The 20,750-nt window shown below is 34.0% G+C and overlaps 1 protein-coding gene across 1 annotated transcript in view; it reads right to left on the bottom strand.

The window, feature by feature from the left end:
• Window positions 1–246: 246 nt before the first annotated feature.
• The window catches only part of RNF138 (ring finger protein 138, E3 ubiquitin protein ligase), a 39,573-nt gene continuing 19,069 nt past the window's right edge, over window positions 247–20,750 (bottom strand). Inside the window, exons 3-8 of the mRNA XM_010828970.1 lie at window positions 14,967–15,132; window positions 13,117–13,232; window positions 6,467–6,523; window positions 3,692–3,803; window positions 1,988–2,095; window positions 247–429 (exon numbers count right to left, since the gene is read on the bottom strand). Coding sequence (XP_010827272.1) covers window positions 361–429; window positions 1,988–2,095; window positions 3,692–3,803; window positions 6,467–6,523; window positions 13,117–13,232; window positions 14,967–15,132 — 628 coding nt within the window. The 3' untranslated portion in view covers window positions 247–360. The remainder of the gene's footprint in view (window positions 430–1,987; window positions 2,096–3,691; window positions 3,804–6,466; window positions 6,524–13,116; window positions 13,233–14,966; window positions 15,133–20,750) is intronic.

Here is a 20,750-nt window from a genome sequence, read left to right as displayed (position 1 = left end):
GGTGTTACCTGTGTACAATAATGTCAATGGGAGGAACTGCACCAAATTTCAAAAGCAAGGGAAAATTCAAGAATATGTAATGCAAAAAAGGTAAGTACATTAGGGATTCTCTTTTCACCATTAATGAAGTATAATCCTTTTAATGTTTATAAAGATAATGTCCTAAGCTTTATCTTTTAACTTATCAAAAGAATTGAGTTTTTACATGGCCCACCTTTATTTTTCAATTAAAAAACTAAAACAATAGACTGAATTACTTTTATTAATATACACATCAAGTTATTGAAATGGTGACTTCCTGTAGTTTTCTCCTTAAAGATGGCACTTGCAGGTACAAAGATGCAGAGGTGTCTACAGCCTTCAAATGTTTACTTGAAAAGATTCTTCAACCGCAGTTTGATACTGGGTTTCCTCATCTAGCTGAAGATTCTAAAAATGTAACATTAACATGTCAATAGGAAAAACATATTCAATTACTCAATACTTTGCCCAATACATTACACATCTTGATACACATTACATATACTTGAAACCGTTTATGTTATAACATAAACTTTAAAAATAAGAACTAAAATTTAAAAATTCAGTTATAACTATTTATAAATAACTAATAAACAAGAGAGGATCAGCACAGAATGAAATTTGAGAGTTACAATGCCTGATGCTAACCTGAATTAACAGCATCTTAATCATAATATAAAGATTACAACTAAAGTCCACTCAATCTGATTATACTATTACTTCTTAACTTAAACAATTCTATTTCCTTTCAATTATGGTCCATGGATGCTTTAAAATAGGCCTCCTCTTTTACAATCTCAAATAATTAAAATTAAATGTTCTTCTGTGGCAAAGGTAAAACAATCTGACAATCAGATCAAAAGTGGTTCACAAAATATATTTTTGTTTTTCCAAACGTAATTCTCCAGATGCAGTAACCTTTCTTACATTGAGAATTCAGAATAATCTATAATTACACCATAAAAATGCTAAAATTATCAGACTACACCTGAATTCTACATATAGTTGACTATTTTTATACAGTATCGCTAAAAAGTACAAATTACACAAAATAAAAATATATATCAAGAATAATGTAATTTCAACACTGGAGGGGCAGAGGAAATGTAAATTCTGTTCCTGCCAATCTCAGAATTGCCCATGCCTGTGCTCACCTAAACATGAAAACAAGTATGTACCATTTCTTATCAGGCTGAATCTTAATAAGACTTTTAATTCACTGAAGATGAATAAAATGCAAATTCATAATTAATAAAAGTCATCTAATTTTTTTAAACTATCAAGACACATTTTGGAAGTAAAAAATTAAATTCATTCTTTGCTCTGGAGATCCATTTTTATATAACTTCCCTCACGTATTCTGTTAAAGCAGTGAACTAAGGCCAGAATCTGCTATTCAGCCTGGCTTTACCCTGGGTCAGGAAGATCCCCTAGAGAAGGGACCCACTTCACTATTCTTGCCTGGACAATTGCATGGACAGAGGAGTCTGGTGGGCTACAGTCCATGGGGTTGCAGAGTCGGACACAACTGAGTGACTAACACTCTCACTTTCATTACTTAATAAATAAGCTCTGCATTTTTAAAAAGAATGTCTTTCACATGTAGATATTATGAGTTTATAAGCTACTTACACTACACAAGAAATACATCCTCTAGCTGTCATACCAACTTTACTTTTCTAGCAGGTATAATTTTTCTTAAATCTAGATAATATTCATATAAATCAGCATCTTGTTAATCCAGGGGTTTGCTCACCCTCTATTAATAACCTCTCTAGTACAGGAGGTGGACAATAAATTCACCACTTAAACCAAAGTTCACCTATGTTATTATAAAATCAACAGAACTTGCTCTTTATCAATCCAACATGATACAGTATTTCACCTCAAAACTCATCCAGACTGAAAGGTTAATGTGACTTCAATATTTAAAAAGTATTTTCTTAATATTGAAAAATTCACTTACCACAAATTCTCCATAATCAAACTGATGTCTTTGATTTAGATGACTAACAAAATTTCTAGTAACCTGGCTAGGATCTCCCCAAGGAAGAGACACACAAATAGGACACGTCTATAAGAAACAGAATATTTCAAATAAAAAATAATGAAAATAACTCAACCTTATTATTGAAAGTATTAAAACAACGTTACCAAAAAATTTTATATGAAGCACTTCTAAGGGCCAAATTTCATGACTAGATTATTTCTAGACCAAATTACCTTAGATAAATTATACTAATCTGACACAACACAATAAAAAGAGAGATATTATATATTCTATTACTTAAATCTGATTATTCTACTTTTTAACAAAAACACCACATCCAGCCTTAACCAACTGTAATGACAATTATCATTAATCAGTATGTAATCTCTGTTCAAGGGGCTCTCAAAGCAAGAACACTTAAGTAGTTTGCCATTCCCACCATGGACCACATTTTGTCAGAACTCACCACCATGACCAATCTGTCTTGGGTGGCCCTGTACCGCATGGCTCATGATTTCATTGAGTTACACAAGGCTGTGATCCATGTGATCATTTTGGTTAGCTTTCTGTGATTGTGGTTTAAGAAATGCAAAAAGGCAAAATGGTTATCTAAGGAGGCCTTACAAACAGCTGAGAAAAGAAGAAAAGCAAAAAGCAATGGAGAAAGGGAAAAATATACCCAACTGAATGAAGAGTTCCAAGGAACAACAAACAGACGTAAGAAAACTTTCTTAGGTGAACAATGCAAAGAAACAGAGGAAAACAATAGAATGGGAAAGACTAGAGATTTCTTCAAGAAAATGAGAGATACCAAGGTAACATTTCATACAAAGATGGGCACAATCAAGGACAGAAAAGGCAAGGACCTAACAGAAGCAGAAGAGATTAAGAAGACGTGGCAAGAATACTCAGAATTGTACAAAAAAGATCTTAATGATCTGGATAACCATTATGGAATGGTCACTCACCTAAAGTGACCCTATGGACTGTATCCTGCCAGGCTCCTCTACCCATGGGACTCTCTAGGCAAGAATACTGGAGTAGGCTGCCATTTCCTTCTCCAGGGGAATCTTCCTGACCTAGGGATCAAACCCATGTCTCTAATGTCTCCTGCATTGGTAGGCGGGTTCTTTACCACTAGAACCACCATTCTGCAAAGATACAATTTACAAAGCTACCCCTCGGTAATGAGTCCTCAGTTCACCTTTCCTTACTTTGCTCTTTTCCTTACTTTGCTCTTCTCTTACTTTACCCTCACAATAAGCCTCTCTCTTCTTATAAGTTAGTTACTGGGATTTTTTTTAAATAAGATTTTTTTGTTTTGATGTGGACAATTTTTAGTCTTTACTGAATTTATTACAATATGCTTCTGTTTTATGTTTTGGTTTCTTGGCCATAAGGTATGTGGGATCTCAGAGACCCCAGACCAGGGATCGAACCCCTACCCACCTCGCACTGGAAGGTGAGTCTTAACCACTGGACTGCCAGGGAAGTTTCTAGTTACTACAATTTTAAGTATCTCATTTTGCTTCATAGTTATCAATCTTTTGATGACAAAATATACCTTACTGATAATGTCCCATCCAAATTTAAATTAACCACTGTCCCTTGTACACATGAAGGGAAATAAATAGAACAGCATTCCTTAAACAGAAGACTGTCGTAAACACACATACTTACCACAGGAACTATCTGAAATAGGTGATTACTGTTACAATGATCCAGTAAACGCTGTCTGGTAAAATTTGATTCTTGACACAAGGGACACTTAAAAGTAGGATGCCCAGAAGAACTAAAAAACAATTTTAAAGTAAGCATACTGAATTTGAAATTGTAATGTAAGAATGATGTACTCCTATTTTTTGATCAATTATTATTTTCTTTAAAAGTTACAATTATTAAACTAAATCTTTGATCAAATCAAAGATTCTCTCATTTTCTGAAAACTATGTTTTCAATAAATAACCTACAAGAGATATTCCCAAACAATCTCAGTTTACAGTTCTCTTATTGTCTAGGAAACTTTTTCATGGTGCCTCTAAAATAGGCCTTAACAAAAAGAAAAACAAACCCAGTTGTCCCATTTATTAAGGAGATCTGAACAACTTAATTCAGTCATTAATGTAACCAGTATATATCACTGTATATCCCTTGAAAATTTTAAATATTCCATGGTGTCCCAGTATGGAAACACCATATCTAGGAAATTAAAATTTTTTAAAGACTTCCATAAATATGGTATATAACTTTAATTTATCCTAGTTTCTAAGAATATACACACAAAATTCACAGAAAAATGAAAACATCAATTATCAGAATGATCAACATTTCAAAATATTTTGAGGATCATACATCAACACCTTTTAATCCCTTAATTTCAGCAAGGGACAGTTCAATATCGACAACTTTGCATAAATTATGCATGGAAGAAACCTGACCACAGTGACACAGAAAAGCTAACTACTTCCAATTTAATTGGATCCGTAAAGCAACTGATGCCTTTCTAAACTGCTAAATACCAGCATTATGTCTGAAGACTTAACAATTTAAAAATTTTAATTTAAAAATCCATCATTGGAGAAATGTCTGTTTAGTTCTTTGGCCCATTTTTTGATTGGGTCATTTATTTTTCTGGAATTGAGCTGCAGGAGTTGCTTTTATATTTTTGAGATTAATTCTTTGTCAGTTTCTTCATTTGCTATTATTTTCTCCCATTCTGAAGGCTGTCTTTTCACCTTGCCTATAGTTTCCTTCATAGTGCAAAAGCTTAAATTAGGTCCCATTTGTTTATTTTTGCTTTTATTTACATTACTCTGGGAGGTGGGTCATAGAGGATCCTGTTATGGTTTACGTCAGAGTGTTTTGCCTATGTTTTCCTCTAGGAGTTTTATGGTTTCTGGTCTTACATTTTGATCTTCAATCCATTTTGAGTTTATTTTTGTATATGGTGTTAGAAAGTATTCTAGTTTCATTCTTTTATAAGTGGTTGACCAGTTTTCCCAGCACCACTTGTTAAAGAGACTGTCTTTTCTCCATTGTATATTCTTGCTTCCTTTGTCAAATATAAGGTGTCCATAGATGTGTGGATTTATTTCTGGGCTTTCTATTTTGTTCCACTGATATTTCTGTCTTTGTGCCAGTACCATACTGGTCTTGATGGCTGTAGCTTTGTAGTATAGCCTGAAGTCAGGCAGGTTGATTTCTCCAGTTCCATTCTTCTTTCTCAAGACTGCTTTGGCTATTCGAGGTTTTTTTGTATTTCCATACAAAGTGTGAAATTATTTGTCCTAGTTCTCTGAAAAATACCATTGGTAGCTTGATAGGGACTGCATTGAGTCTATAGATTGCTTTGGGTAGTATACTCATTTTCACTATATTGATTCTTTCAATTCATGAACATGGTAGATTTCTCCATCTATTTGTGTCATCTTTGATTTCTTTCATCAGTGTTTAATAGTTTTCTATACATAGGTCTTTTGTTTCTTTAGGTAGCTTTACTTCTAAGTATTTTATTCTTTTTGGTGCAATGGTGAATGGAATTGTTTCCTTAATTTCTCTTTCTGTTTTCTCATTGTTAGTGTATAGGAATGCAACGGGTTTCTGTGTTAATTTTGTATCCTGCAACTTTACTACATTCATTGATTAGCTCTAGTAATTTTCTGGTGGAGTCTTTAGGGTTTTCTACGTAGAGGATCATGTCATCTGCAAACAGTGAGAGTTTTACTTCTTTTCCTATCTGGATTCCTTTTATTTCTTTTTCTTCTCTGATTGCTGTGGCTAAAACTTCCAAAACTATGTTGAATAGTAGTGGTGAGAGTGGGCATCCTTGTCTTGTTCCTGACTTTAGGGGAATTGATTTCGACAAACAGATAAGAAAGCTGTGGTACATATATACAGTAGAATATTACTCAGCTATTAAAAAGAATGCATTTGAATCAGTTCTAATGAGGTGGATGAAACTGGAGCCTATTATACAGAGCGAAACACCAATATAGTATATTAACGCATATATATGAAATTTAGAAAGATGGTAATGATGATCCTATATGCGAGACAGCAAAAGAGACACAGATATAAAGAGATTTTTGGACTCTGTGGGAGAAGGCAAGGGTGGGATGATTTGAGAGAATAGCATTTAAACATGTATATTATCATATGTGAAACAGATTGCCAGTCTAGGTTCGACGCATGAAACAGGGTGCTCAGGGCTGGTGCACTGGGATGACCCTGAGGGACAGAATGGGGAGGGAGGTGGGAGGGGGGTTCAGGATGGGGGACACATGTGATTCATGTGAATGTATGGCAAAAACCACCACAGTGTTGTAGAGTAATTAGCCTCCAACTAAAATAAATAATTTTTTTAATTAAAATAAAAATAAATTAAAAAAATAAAAATCCATCAGTACAAAGTGATAGGTATTATTTACTAAAGTAATAGAAATTTCCAAAGCTTACCCTGTATTCTCTTGGTAAGTTTCTATGTTATCAGATGCAGATGTTTCACTCCTGTTACTAAAGAATAATTGGTGGGGGGTGGGGGAGGGAAGAGAAGTTAATACCTCAAGTAATAAAGCATGATACAGATTCATTACATGCTAATGAAGACAACTAGTCTGAATTTGTTTGAAAAGCCTGAACTTCAAATAGTTCTGAACTATGATATAATTATGGCATTAATTATTTTTTAAATAAATTCTGGTAAGAAGACTGCTTATGATGTCCTTATCATATCCTCTAAAACTTAAATTAGATATAGTTACAAAAGTATAGAGAATACAGAATTCTGCAGAATTATATTAAATCCACAGCATGAATATTTCCCCAGGTCCTTTAGACTTTCAAATTAAGAGACTCTACCTCTACCTGGACTAGTAAGTTTTTGAATGCTGGGGCAGGATCAAGAATTTGTGAACTTTCTGGCTTGTAACTAGCACATAGCTTAGGGTTGCAGCATCCAAAATGGAGCAGGTTAAGAAAATATTTGAATGTTCACTGTTTATATTTTCCAAAAAGGAACTAGGCTTTCTGACATTTAACATAGAGAATAACTTGATGTCCTCACTCGGACCCCATGCCAGTGTCGTGTGTCACTTGCAGTATTAGAGAAAATCCTGAGAAAGGTGGGCATGCTATGGGGATTGTCACCTATGCATTACAGAATTTCATCAATGTAGTCAATTTTATAAAAACAAGACCTTTCAATAGCAGAAACATTAAAATAAAAATGAGATACGCAGTGGACCAAAAAACTGTACCACACAAGAGCTTTGCTTACATCTGAGTATGAGTTAAAGAGTTGTAAAGCTTAGAAAACTGATTATTCATTTTTCTTTTAACAGAATGACAAGCAATACTGTATCATCTACCTAACAGACGTTCTCCAATGACAGTCATTTCCCTTCTGGGAAAATACTGTTGTTGTGTCTCCACACATATTCTCCACAAGGAAGCTTCCCTGATTTCAGAAGCTTTTTAGAAGACTACTAACCATTATTTTGTATCTTTTTAGCAGTTATTAATCTGTTTCTGCAGCTAAAGGTAGAAACTAAAAACTGCTTTTAAAATAAATTAAAAAAATAAATAAAATAAAAAATAAAATAAATTTAAACTATGGAGATTACATTCATTAAAAGGATGTTATGACTTTAGCAAAAACAGGATGTCACTTGTTTTTTTAAGTCTCATATCTATACATGGTAACAGATTTTTAAACTGTTTTCAAATCTTCCAAATAAATATAATCATTGGGTTTTGAACATACCCTTATAAAACATTATAAAAACTTCCAAATGGTTTGTAAGAACTATAACATCAAAAAAGATAAAAATTTCAACAAAAGCCCTTCTGAGATTTATCAAACAGGATTTAAAAATATAGGAATCTCAACCTATGACATATTTCTTCCATTTGGATCTGTTATTTTGTGTGTTGTAGCTATCTTTTTCAGCCATGATAGTCATCAAGACCAAGTATCAATAATCTAAAGATTTGGATCTAAATCCAAATCTTTAAATTATTGTCACTGTATTAAATCAAGATTTTAAGAAATTTTAGAAATCAGAATCAGCAATATTGTTTTCAATAAAAACAGTATTAAAACTTTAAGAATGAAAATATTTTATACCATTAAACAAAGCAAACTTATTTTTTAATTGGTGGAAAATTGCTTAAAAATTTTGTGATGGTTTCTGCTGTGCAAACTTCTCTTTAAAGTACCTTTTTCATCTTAAGCATTTGCATGTTTTATAAAATAAAGTATCAATCGTACTATAAAATACATTCTTAACCTTAAACACACATATACTGGGAGTATATTCTCAATTTTTTTCACTGGTAGGATACGCATCACAAAACTTCCAATTTGAAGTACTTTAATATCAAAGTTAATGCCCTTTTAAAATGCTTTTCCCCTCTACCTCCTCTTACAGTTTCTCTACTTTCCATTATTACTTAGTTATCATCATCGTTCTAGCCCTTCCTGACTATATCATGCCTACACTACTACTGGTTGCCTACTCATATATTCTAGAAACGTACGAATGAGCTCAACAACAGAATATCTATTACTGGAAACCATATATCAATTTTTAAAAAACAATCATTTTATCTGATACAGAAAAACCATTCAATAAAATTCAACCTCCATAAATGGAAACAAAAGCAAAAAACCCTCTGATCACCCACAATGCTTTTAAAAATACAATGCCTAAACTTAAATAGCAGACTATCTGGGAATGGAGCCAGACACATATACTTTTATAATCACATTAAAGATTCTAATTTGAGTAAGAACTATTCAATGGAGAAATCTTAAAATTCAGGATGACAGAAACCACAGAACAGATGAAGAATATCTATGTTAAAAAACTATAGTAGTTCATTAAGTAGTAAACTATACTTAATAATAAAATTTTAGACACATTCCCACTAAAATCAAGAATTTTTAAAAGGTACCTGTTATTTAATACTGATAAAGATCCTATTTAATGCAATAAATCAAGTATGAAATAAAGCAGTAAGAAACAAAATTGCACTGACAAACTAAATAAGTTTCTATGTAATAAATCCAAAAGAATACACAGGAAAATTATTTAGAACTATTACAACTAGTCACCAAGGTTTCTAAATACAAAATTACATAAAAATCCTTAATATTCCTATTCACTAGTAATAGCCATTTAGATTACAAAACAAGAAAAAAAGATCTATTTGTACAGCAACAAAAACTAAAGGCTTTCCTAGCAACTAACATTTTCACTGTCACTACTACTAGGAAAAGATGTGTGTGTGTGTGCGCTCAGTTGTGTCTAACTCTTTGCCATCCCTCAAGGACTCTAGCCCACCAGGCTCCTCTGTCCATGGGATTCTCCAGGAAAGAACACTGGAGTGGGTTGACATTTCCTTCTCCAGGGGGTCTTCCCAACACAGGCATTGAACCCATGTCTCTTGAGTCTCCTGCACTGGCAGGCAGGTTCTTTACCACTAGCACGACCTGGGAAGCCAGGAAACGATATACTAGAACATATTCATGTGTGCTCTAAATGGACTTCTTTTAGTGCATTTTTTTTAATGGAGAGACAAACAGATGGGAAACAGTGGGAAAAATAAGTATCATATGATGCCAGTTCTCTCCAAATTAATATACAATTTCAGTAAATTCAAACAATGCTGCCAATTAAAATCTCTACAGAGATTTTTTGGAAGCTCAAAAGTCTGATCCTAAAATTCATGTGGAATAGCAAAGAGCTAAAAATAAGAGAAACAATTTAATAAGTACAATAAGGAGAACTTTCCCTAGCTGATCTGATATTAAAACCTATTGTTGAAGCCACAATAATTAATGTAACATGGTTCTTGAGGAATAAATGAAGCAACACAACAGAATAGAGATGTATAGGACCAAAATGGCATCAGAAATCAGTGGGAGTGCAATGGGTAAGCCTCGCCCTAGGAAAACCACCTTCGTGATCATGGTATCTCCCCTGCCAGGTAAGTATAAGACACTGATGTATAGATCAGTCTTATGGACTCTGTGGGAGAGGGAGAGGGTGGGGAGATTTGGGAGAATAGCAATGAAACATGTATAATATCATGTATGAAACGAGTCGCCAGTCCAGGTTCGATGCACGATACTGGATGCTTGGGGATGGTGCACTGGGACGACCCAGAGGGAGGGTATGAGGAGGGAGGAGGGAGGAGGGTTCAGGATGGGGAACACAGGTATACCTGTGGTAGATTCATTTCGATATTTGGCAAAACTAATACAATATTGTAAAGTTTAAAAATAAAATAAAATAAATAAATAAATAAAATATGTGGTACCTAGCAGACGCACAGTGAAAAAAAAAAGAAAGAAATCAGTGGGAAACAAGGGACTCCTCAATGAATGGTACTAGGACAAATGGTTATCACCTGGGGAAAACTTTTCCTACCTCACATTATACATCCAAAACAAATGCACAGGATATAAACATCATGAATAAGACTAGGAAGCCCATTCTATTAATACTAGATTAAAAAAAGACAGACAAGTAAACAAGAAAGACTTCAGAGTAACTAACACTTGGTCTAAGTTTTCTAAGAGAAGAAAAAGTCCACTAGCTGACAAAGTGTATGGGTTAGAATGGCGGCAAAAGTGTGGAGGTGAGGCAATGACGATGATTATGATGATGATGATAATTTAAAACTAATATTTAGGAAACTCTCTGGAGGTCCAGTGGTTAGGGGGCTTCCCTTGTGGCTCAGTTGGTAAAGAATCTGTCTGCAATGTGGGAAACCTGGGTTTGATTCCTGGGTTGGGAAGATCCCCTGGAGAAGGGAAAGGATACCCACTCCAGTATTCTGGCCTGGAGAATTCCAGGGACTAAGCCCATGGGGTCGCAGAGCGTCAGACACGACTGAGAAACTTTCAAAACTAGTGGTTAGGACTCTGGGACTCTCACTGCTGAGACTGCAGGTTCAATCCCTGGTCAAGGAACTAAGATTCCACAAGCTGCATGGTGTGACCAAAACAGAAAACAAGAAAGAAAAAAAAAAAGCTTAACATTCATTGTTTTACTTGTATTGACCTATTTATTGACTCCCAATCCAATAAGGTGTTTAGTAGTATCATCACTACCCCTTTCTCTTTCAACCAAATGAGAAAACTGAGGTATACTTTCTTGCCAAACTCATACAATCAGTAAAGGAAAGAGTCTGGTACCCAGGCAGTCTGGTTCCAAGCCTTCATGTTTAACAACTAAGTTATTCTGTTTCTCAAGAATGGAAAGGATATGGTGGGAATAATTCAACATAGCTAAGGCATATGATGCAGTAATGAGTAACCAAGAAGGACAAAGACTAAAAAAGAAATGTGAGTGCAAATAAGAAAGGGCTTTAGAATAAGGGATTTTGTCTTATTAAGCTAGTTGCTGAATTAGATCATTGAACTCCTTGAGAATTTTGATATTCTCTCTCCAGAAAAATGCACACATAGTACATACACACACAATGGCAGTTTAGGTAGTTCACGGAATTCAGGATGAGGAACACTGCTATGGGGCATGGGAAGTCATTGACAAGGTACAGAGAGAAGCTACAAAGAGAAAAAGGTCAGAGCTACACTTCTGAAATACACTTTGACAACAGCATGCAGAACTGACTAGTGGAGGACCACCAAGTAAAAGAATACTCTGTTGTTCAAGTGAGAGATGATGGAGACTTGATGGGGAAGAGACAGTAGGGCAGAAGAAGAATACAGATAAAGAATACTGCTATTACCTATGACCAGCGGGATCTGGGGAATAAGAGGGAAGAAGGCCAGTCTCATGAGAAGAAAACTGAGTTATTTAACAAGTAATGACTGCCCAAATCATACACTAGGAACTTTGCTAAGAGACAGAGACATGATTGTTGAACAAGACAAAGATAATCCCTGCACTTAAGAATAATCTACTGAGTTAATAAAAAATTGTTGAGTAATTCCAATACAGCAGAAGTATAACTTAAAAAAAAAAAAAAATCAGAAGGAATTAACCTAAGGGGATAAAAAGAAAAAAAAATCACAAAATAGGAGTGACCAATTTCATCCAATGACACTGAACCAAGTAAAATGAAAAGACTAGTAATCTAAAAAACAAGTAACCAAAAAATTATTAAAAACCTTTACCAGAACAGTTTTAACTAAGGAGTTGAGAAGAAGCTTTATTATACTATGAGTGCTTAAGAGTGGTTAAATTACTGAAAATTAGCAACATGTAAAATGAAATGCTACTAAAATAAAATCTTAAAGACTTTGCTTAACATATCGTCTCCTGGGAGTCTTTCTATAAAACTGCCAATACTGCCTTTCTTTACACAATTGTGTGTGCTTGCTGTTGATTTTTAAAAAAATTAAACATCTCATTTAGAGATACACGCATGGGTGATAATACCATAAAGAAAACAAAAGAATGAATAACCCGAAAAAGAGGATAGTGGTTATCTCTGGGAGTATGGGGTTCAAATGAGTTCAAATGAGTTCAAGGAGACTCTAAGGGGCTGGAAAATGCTATATAATTTTTGATTTGGGTTAGTGAATAACCAGGGATTTGCTTTGCAACTAACTTTTAAACCACACATGTGCATTCTGGCCATTCTTATGCATAAAATACATTTCATAAAAATGTTTAATATACATAAACCTGATACAATAAGATACATATCAAACCAAAACCTAGCTTTAAAAGAATTGAGACTAACATAGAACTAATAATAGTACCAAGTCTCACTTTTACATGACATGTTTTACCAAAATAAAGATTTCAAACAACTAGTAAAAAGATTCTAGTTTGCAAACACATTACTGAAAAGGGATTTCCTCTAGTTTTCAAGTAATTTCAGCTGCAAAAGAAAACACCTTCAATTCACAAATCTGTTTTTCACTCAGACATGTAAATTTTCTTAAAATAATTTTTTACTTAAGCTTAAGATGAGCACAAAGTCAATTTCCCAGATTCAATTTAACATGTGTCAAACTTATGAAGACAGGCAATTTAAAAACATAAACATACATAAATAAAACAAAAAATATCTTATATAGCCTCCCCCAAATTTTCATTTTAACTATAAAAATAAATATTGCTTACCTGTTTCCTACTGAATCTTGAGAGATCTGAAAGTTTGGAATGATAGAAGAAACACCATATTCATCTTGATACTTCTTACAAGATTTGTAATGATGTCTCATGCGATAGAATTTAATCTGTAAATTATTGATTAAAAAAGCAATGTGACTTTCAAAAGAACAAACATTATATGATGCCATTTATATAAGGCAGAAGAGAATTCAGAGATATAATGTAGAACATAGGTTACTAGATGGGGTGGGAAAGATGGAAGGGCAGGGGAACAGCAAGTTACAAGTTAACAGGTACAGATTTTCTGTTTGGGATGATGAAAAAATTCTGGAAATAGATAGTGGTGACTGTTACACAATGCAGTGAATGTACTTAATACCACTGTATTGTACACTTAAAAATGGTGTGTTTTCTACATTACCATTCATAATACTGCACTAATTGTTCACTTGATGCCTCATTAAATTGTGTATATATGTGTGTACATATATATAATACATATATATCATATACATATCATGTTTTCTTAGCAAATGGAAGTATATGTAGATGTTTATTATATAAAAAATAAGGTTTACCATGATCTTTCACTTATTAAAAAAAAACTAAGAAAAGGCTATTTTACATTATGCATTTTCACCATATTAAAAAAAATTTAAAAATCTTTAACGTATTGTGACTTTTAGTTTAAAAGAGAATTCATTAAGATTTGAGACACTGCCAACAAGAGGAAAAAAATAAGACAAAAACAGGTAAGTAAATAATCCATTTAAAGAGATTTTTTTTTAAGTAAATTAACTCTAAAAATAAGTTTCTGTCCATTAGATGCAGAGAAAATGGAGATGAGTCCAACAGTCCATAAACAAAATTAATAAATAATTTTATACTTGAAAAAATACTATTAATAGACACAAAATAATATTAAAAGTATTAAGAAGTTGCCTCATGGCACTAGGCATATTTTTCTTTCTTTAACTACTGTAACCTGGCAGAGTTAGAAAATGCTTTAAAAAACCAAGTTCCCAAATTAACACTTGGAACATTTTTCAGTTTCTCTCTAAGGAGCAGAGCCAGAAATCTCAAGTATATTTTCCAACTTCACTTCATTGCCTTGTCAGTTAACACCTCCCTCAAAGAGATGGAAAATCAGGTATGTCTTGTGTGAATGCATAAAACAGCAATTGGTTTTGCTCAAAGACTTTATTTGCTGTTTGAGAAAGTGGCTGTGATAAATCTATAAATAAACCAATATACTCAAAGCCTAACTACCTCTCACCATTTCACTCCGTCTCCAAAAGACAAAATAAAATCCAGATTGGAGAATTAATGTCGGTTATTTGCCAATACCTGATTTTTCCCATCTGTTCCTTAAAAAGTAAGGAGTTTTCTGCCAAATACTTAGTAATTTTTTTAGATAAACACATAAATATCCAAGGAGAGTGGGCAGTTAGAGAGTTCCCCTCGACTACATAATCCATTTGGCCCATTTCTACAGGCAAAATGACAGTAATAATGCTACCAGAAAAACTACTTACGAGCTCAAAGTGTACCAGAAACGGGGTTTAAGGGAGTTAAATGGCAGTTTGTTCATTCAGTTCATTTAGTAGGTAAATCAAGAGTGATTACTTTGAAAAAATGCCATGCTAAACATTATGGCAAATTCAAGGACATATCTTCTGGTCTCTGTTCTCAGTAAGTTTATTATCTAGAAAGATCTACAGCCATAACTTTTCTGGCCTTTTTTACCCTATTCCCAACCTAAATAATTTTTCTTCAAAACAGTACACACCAAGATAATTCAATCAGAAATCTCAAAACAGAAGTTTGACTTTCAAAGAACTACATCACATTTACTCTACCTGTTTTGCACAGCATCTGCAGCTACCAGAAAATTTCCTCATGATATTTTCAAGGTCTAAGGCCCGTTCAGGACATGCTCTCTCTCTTCTAGTCACATTTCCACGACAGAGGGGACAATGTATTCCGCTTTCTCTCATTGCAGTCAGGAAACACTTTCTACAAAAACTAAACCAAACATATGTGACACGTTACTATAGGAAAAAGTACTCTTTTCATTTTGATGATTAAAGACAGCAGTTATGAATACGTAATAATGCTAGGGTATTTGTATGTGAATAAACCTAGAATTTTTAAAACTATATATTAATTTCTCAGTATAAAATTAGTGTCTGGACTAGATGGGAATATAAAAGAAACTACACATAAGTCTTTTAACTTTTAACATAATACAGGAAAAATCAGAGAAAGCATGGTACAAAAGAATGACTGAATCCTATCCTGTGTTGCTTAGCAGCTGTGTGATTTTTAGGCGACACACTTAATCACAATGGGTCTCCATTTCCTTCCCTAACAAAATAAGAGAATGGACCACACATGAGCTTTTGTCTCAAACTGATATACTTCAAGATGTTGTTCTACATGATATGAATATGTCTCCTACAGAAACTTTTTCAGAAACTGAAGTATTCAAAGCTATTAAGGTTTCTCTGCTACAGAAACCAAATGATGCCCAAACTTTTGTGGTCAGGATATATGAAAATTCCCACAATATGCAATGGAACATGATTTGAGAAATACTTGAGAATCCATCCAGTTCTAAATATATAAAACCAACATTCTAATTGCAACCAAATTCACCAAAATCTTCTCCCCTAACCTAAACAAATACCAAAGCTGAATCTCTTGCTTTTAGAAAAAACAGATAAAAATCACAGCCATCTCTATCTGGGGTCCAGAATCATTTAATCCAAACCCCTATAAATACAAATACAAATCTTTCACATCTATACTATCAAAAGTTGAGAGATAAAAGTATGATAACATATCACTCTGAGTTTCTCAACTATGTAGCATTGAACAAGTGACTCTTCTTTAAAATCAGTTTCCTCACACATACAATAATGTTTCTATGTATACTTGGCAGGCTTGTTCAGAGGATTAAGACAGGTCATACAGTCTTATTACATGTATAAAAACACTTACTACAGTATTTTTGACAGTCAGGAAAGTGCTCAATAAATATAAGGTAACATCACTAAGGTAGCACAGAAGAGATCACAATACATTAAAACATTAAAAATACTCATCATAAACAAGAGTCAAAGAAATGCAAAACAAACTAGATGGGAGATTTTTTTTTCAGTTGTCAAAACACTAGTTTTTAAAAATAATAATAATACGCAGACATAAAGGAGAGAAAAATTTATAAGTGCTCTGTATTTCTAAACTGCAACTTGTCAATAAATAACAAAACCCTTACTGAAGGTGTTCCAAAACTCTTAATGACATTTTCAGCTTTAAAAACCATCATCTTTAAGTTTAATTGTTTAAATTAAAAACTGAAATTTTACATTTTTTGGTAAATTTTTAGTACAACATATTTTAATTCTTTATTTCAATGTTTGCATTCTTTAATCAGAGGGACGGTTAAAAAGAAAAAAGGAGAGGAAGAGTCAGACAAAAAAAAGCTCATAAGACTAACTGGAACAATAGTCTAGACCATGATACAGTCTACATTAAGGGAGAGGTAGGAAGGAGGAATAGAGGATCACTATTTTAGAAACACAGTTATCAGTGTCTATGATCCTGTATGAAGGGAATGTCCTAAGTTAAAAAATAAAATATGACTTTTTGACAATTACTTGTGGGAGAATGAAAAAGAAAAGCATTTCTGATTTTGAAGACTGAGTAAAAAGTAACTGTATTAACCAAGTTAAGAAACACTGGAAGAGACGAGTGAGTAAAAGGTGACAGTATTAACCAAGTTGAGAAATACTGGAAAAGTTGGTTTGACAGAAAAGTACAAATTTAAAACACCTACAAAAACCTCAATGCACAATATCCAGTAAACAAGTAGAAAGATGGATATGAAAATTAGGGGGAATATTTGGAGAGCAGACAAGATGAGACAAACACTAAAGAAACAATCTAGAGAAATAAAAACATTTAAAGAAAGGTTCAAAGAACCAGAAGAACTAAGAGTAAATAATGTTATAGAAGCTGAGTCTAGTAAACTAACAAAAAGAAATAGTAATTAAAGAGATAAAGGTAAAGCCATCACCAAACTATTAAGCTTAACATTTCTCTTTAAATAAAAATTGAAACTGCCAGGCTTCCCTAGTGGCTCAGTGCTAAAGAATCCACCTGCCAATGTGGGAGACACAGGTTCCATCCTGATCCAAGAAGATCCCACCTGCCACAGAGCAACTAAGCCCATGTGCCACAACTACTAAGCCTGTGTTCTGGAGCCCAGGAGCCACAACTACTGAGCCCATGTGCCGCAACTAAAGAGTCAATGTGCAGCAACTACCAAAGAACAGGCATGGCTTCTCACGCTTCACCAGAGAAGCCACAGCAATGAGAAGCCTGCACACCGCAACTGGAGAGTAGCTCCCACTCACCACAATCAGGAAAAAAGTGCCCTCACAGCAACAAAGCCCCAATACAGCCATCAATAGATACACATAAAAAATTATTGTTTTGAAAAATTGAAACTAAGTTCGTATCAACAAAATTCATTACAAAAAAGATAACCATGCATAAAATTGATGGAGCATGAGTGAACAAAATGAAGCAGGTTAGAATAACTATCAGCAAGTAAATTAGTCAATATGCTGGCTAACTTAACAATTAACTACAAATAAAATATAAACACAGAATATTAAAAGATTTTTTGAAACCTGATGTACAAACAAAAGTTGTATGGGGGGAGTAAATAAAATAAAGCACAATTTCAAAGTACACTTATTCAATATCTAAAATAGTATCAATCTGATGACACTACATACCCACCAGAGTGACCAAAATGAAAAAAGGGGAAAATACCAAGTGTTGAGGATGATGTGAAACCAACCTAAATTTGCATTCGATGTTATAAAAGTATAAACTGATATGAATATTTTGAAGATTAATACAACCATTTGGCAGAATCTAATATAGACCAGTGGGCTTCCCCCATGGCTCAACAGTAAAGAATCTGCCTGCCATGCAGGAACCTCAAGAGATTAGAGTTTAATCCCTACATCAGGAAGATCCCCTGGAGAAGGGGATGGCAACCTACTCCAGTATTCTTGCCTGGAGAATCTCATGGACAGAGAAGCCCGGTGGGCAGTCCATGGGATTGCAAAGAGTCAGACACGACTGAATCAACTTAGCACACACAATTACAGACCAGTAATTTCACTCCAAAGTATATACCCAACTGACTTGCATATATGATCAGAAGAAATGTCCTGGGAAGTTCACTGCCACACTATATGTAACAGCCAACAACACAAATGTCCATCAACAGAATAATGCATAAGCATTATAGCATATCCACAAAATGGAAACTCTAATATACTGCAATGAGAATGAATTCAGATGAACAATGTTGAGCTTTGGAAGCCAGACATGAAAGACTACAAAGTGCATGATTCTACTCTTATAAAGATCAAAGAGCAGGTAAGACTACTGTTGAAAGTCAAAACCACTGTGTCCTGAAGAAATGGGATATACAGCTCAGAGAAGTGAGGAGTTTCTAAAGTGCTGGTGATGGAGTCCTGGAGTTTAGTTGTTTGACATGGGTGTTGAATACACAGATGTGCTCTGTATGAAAAAAATTCACTGAGCTGGAATTAAATTTTCTCAATTAGGAGTAAAAACACGGGTAAATATGTTTAAACTTATAAAAATAACTAAATTATCTTCTAACAGGACCTAAAATAAAACAAACCAAAAGCCTATCTGGGCTCTCTACTGTATACTCAACTGAGCATATCTATCTTTCCAACCAGGGATCGAACCCAGGTCTCCTGCATTGCAAGCAGATGATTTACCATTGAGCCACCAGGGAACCAAATGGATACAAAAACAATATGCTGTCTACAAGAGACCCACCTCAAACCTAGGGACACATACAGACAAAATGAGGGGCTGGAAAAAGATATTGGAGACCAAAAAAAAGTAGGAACAGCAATACTCAGATAAAGTAGACTTTAAAGACTATGACAAGAGACAAAGAAGGACACTACACAATGATCAAGGAATCAACCCAAGAATATAATATAATAATTATAAACATATATGCACCCAACATAGGAGCACCTCAATATGTAAGGCAAATGCTAACAAGTATGAAAGGGGAAATTAACAGTAGCATAGTAATAGTGGGGGACTTTAATACTCCACTTACACCTATGGATAAAACAACCAACAGAAAATTAGCAAGGAAACACAAGCTCTAAATGATACAATGGACCAATTAGATCTAGTTGATATCTACAGGGCATTTCATCCAAAAACAGTGGATTTCACCTTTCTCTCAAGTGAACACGGATCATTCTCCAGGAGAGATCACATCCTGCGCCACAAATCTAGCCACGGTAAATTTTAAAAATGAAATGATTTCAAGCATCTTTCCTGATCACAACGTTGTAAGATTAGATATCAACTACAGAAAGGAAAAAAAAAAAAAAAACTACAAAAAACACAAACATATGGAGGCTAAACAATACGCTCCTGAATAACCGACTGATCACAGAAGAAATCAAAAAGGAAATCAAAATATGCACAGAAACAAATGAAAACGAAAACACACAACACCACCTATGGGATTCAGTAAAAGCAGTGCTAAAAGGGAAGTTCACAGCAATACAAGCTTACCTCAGGAAACAAGAGAAACATCAAATAAGCAACCTAACTTCAAATGTAAAGCAACTAGAAAAGGAAGAAAAGAAGAACCCCAAAGTTAATGGAAAGAAATCATAAAAATAAGAGCAGAAGTAAATGAAAAAGAAACAAAAGAGACTATAGCAAAGATCAACAAAACTAAAAGCTGACTCTTGAGAAGATACATAAAATAGACAAACTGTTAGCCAGACTCATCAGGAAAAAAAGGAGAAGAATCAAATCAATAAAGTTAGAAATAAAAATGGAGAAATCACAACAGACAACACAAACACAAAAGATCATAAGAGACTATTATGAGCAACTATATGCCAAAAAATGGGCAACTTGGAAAAAATGGACAAATTCTTATAAAACTATAACCTTCCAAAACTGAGCCAGAAAGAAACAGAAAATCTAAACAGACCAATCACAAGCACGGACATCAAAACTGTAATCAAAAATCTTCCAACAAACAAAAGTCCAGGACCAAATGGGATTACAAGTGAATTCTATCAAAAATTTAGAGAAACGCTAACACCTATTCTAATCAAACTCTTCCAGAAAACTGCAGAGAAAGGCAAACTCCCAAACTCATTCTATGAGGCCACCATCATCTTGATACCAAAACCAGACAAAGATTTGTAACGAATGCCACGAAAAAAGAAAACTACAGGCCATTATCATTGATGAACAAAGATGCAAAAATCCTCAACAAAATTCTAGCAAACAGAATCCAGCAACATATTAAAAAGATCATACATCATGACCAAGAGGGCCTTATTCCAGGGATGCAAGAATTCTTCAATATTCACAAATCAATCAATGTGATACAACGTATTAACAAATTGAAAAATAAAAACCATATGATTAACTCAATAGATGCAGAGAAAGCCTTTGACAAAATTCAACACCCATTTATAATAAAAACTCTCCAGAAGGCAGGCATAGAAGGAACATGGTGGTGGTTTACTCAT

This window comes from Bison bison, unplaced genomic scaffold (genome assembly GCF_000754665.1).
Source record: "Bison bison bison isolate TAMUID 2011002044 unplaced genomic scaffold, Bison_UMD1.0 scf7180017864498, whole genome shotgun sequence".
In the NCBI taxonomy this organism is placed as follows: domain Eukaryota; kingdom Metazoa; phylum Chordata; class Mammalia; order Artiodactyla; family Bovidae; genus Bison; species Bison bison.
The sequence above is the reverse complement of the archived record's forward strand: the minus strand, read 5'-3'. Positions and strand labels throughout refer to the sequence as shown.